This window comes from Salpingoeca rosetta (assembly GCF_000188695.1).
Source record: "Salpingoeca rosetta unplaced genomic scaffold supercont1.10, whole genome shotgun sequence".
NCBI classification, from domain to species: domain Eukaryota; class Choanoflagellata; order Craspedida; family Salpingoecidae; genus Salpingoeca; species Salpingoeca rosetta.
In genome coordinates, this window is record NW_004754924.1 from 679,012 (window position 1) to 680,703 (window position 1,692).

At 54.3% G+C, this 1,692-nt stretch overlaps 1 protein-coding gene across 1 annotated transcript in view; it reads right to left on the reverse strand.

Moving 5' to 3' along the window:
- Positions 1–739: 739 nt before the first annotated feature.
- The window catches only part of PTSG_04447 (uncharacterized protein), a gene marked incomplete at both ends in the record, with an annotated part of 3,523 nt that continues 2,570 nt past the window's right edge, over positions 740–1,692 (reverse strand). The window contains 3 exons of the mRNA XM_004994485.1: positions 740–807; positions 1,073–1,188; positions 1,381–1,557. Of these exons, the coding sequence (XP_004994542.1) occupies positions 740–807; positions 1,073–1,188; positions 1,381–1,557 (361 nt within the window). The remainder of the gene's footprint in view (positions 808–1,072; positions 1,189–1,380; positions 1,558–1,692) is intronic.

The following is a 1,692-nucleotide window of genomic DNA, read 5'->3' on the forward strand; positions in this document are numbered from 1 at the left end:
GTGTGTGTGTGTGTGTGTGTGTGTGTGTGTGTGTGTGTGTGTGTGTGTACTCGTGTGTGTGTGTGTGTGTGTGGTCTGTGTGTGTGTGTGTGTGGTCTGTGTATCTGCGCCTGTGTCTGTGTCTGTGTCTGTGTGTGTGCACGTTCTTGTGTGTGATTCTCTGTCTCTGTGCTTGCGTGCGAGGCTGCGTGTCTGAACTAGTCACCTGTTCGTCGTGCCCATTCCAGTCTCCCTCTTGCTCCCTTGTCCGTGCCTCTCATCCCCCCCCCCACACACACGCACATGCACACATACACACAGGCTCGCAAGCACACGCAGGAGCCCTTCAACGCAGAGATTGGCAAGGTCATCTTTGACTTTGCATCCAAGGTCAAGCTGACAACCAGCGAAGCACTGCGCAGGTCAGCTTCCTGCAGTGCACTGTTCTACTGAGCCGGCCTTGTCACACGTACAGTTGCCGCGTTGTAACAAACAACACTCACGCACCACACAATGTCTACTGTCCAGTTTGCTGGTTGCATACGTGTTCAGGACCGATGCAGAGAAGCTGGCCACGCCAGAACAGCTCTCTGGTATGCATCACACACACACACACACAAAAAGAAGCATGCTTTCTTTCTCCTGGTTTGCCTCCTGCCATCGTCATGACACGCACAAATGCAAACATGCACACATGCACACACACACACACGCACGCACGCATACACGTTCATGCACTTACACTTCCCAACTTCTACATTCAATTGCACACACTACAGCGGCCATCAAGTTTGTCAACTCCAAGCCGGCCGATGCGGTACTTGGAGCCTGCGTGTGCGTTTTGACCATCTTGCGTTCTCGTGTGCAATGGCACCATGACTCGCCTGCCCCACTTCGCTCACGCCCTCACACACACACACACACACACACACACACACACACACACACATACACACACAGGCAGGCAGGCAGTTGATTTCACGCAAGGAACATGAACGCTCGCTTCAATGGCAGTATGGCAGCGAGTGTACACCACGATACGAACACACACACACACACACACACACGCACAAGCGCATGCGCGTGGACGTACGGGACGTGATGGCCTTGTCTGTGGTTGTAGTTGAGGTTCTGTCGTACTGGCCCGTCTTCTTGGTGATCTGATACAGCGAAAGGCGGTGCGATGTTGCGACGACAAACGTGTCCCACCTGCGATTGCGCGAGGAAGGAGAGCAACAGGCCAAGCATGGGCGAAAGCAGGCGTTCACTGTGACAAGGCATACCAACAAAGCAGTGGGTACACACACGCATGAACGCATCCACAAGCATAAATACACACGCACACACACACAGCAGACACACGCATACACATACAGCACACACAGCACACACACAACACACCATTCGATGGCCTTGTCGGCAAAGTTGCCCGGGTTGAAGAGGAGCTCAACAATGGTGTCGTCTGCATCCTCCTGAATCACTTGCTTGGGCGTGGCCTCTGCTGGCGTGTTCCACAGCGCGGCCGTGTCAAAGATGTACACGCTGCCGCCAACCGCGCACGCGAGCACGCGCCCGTCACTTCATGCAATACCAAAGCGCCGCAGTGGTAAGGAGGCACACAGGGTGAGATGAGCACAGGTTGAAAAACATGCGCAGACGCACAGGTGCTGTGTGTGTGTGTGTGTGTGTGTGTGTGTGTGTGTGTGTGTGTGT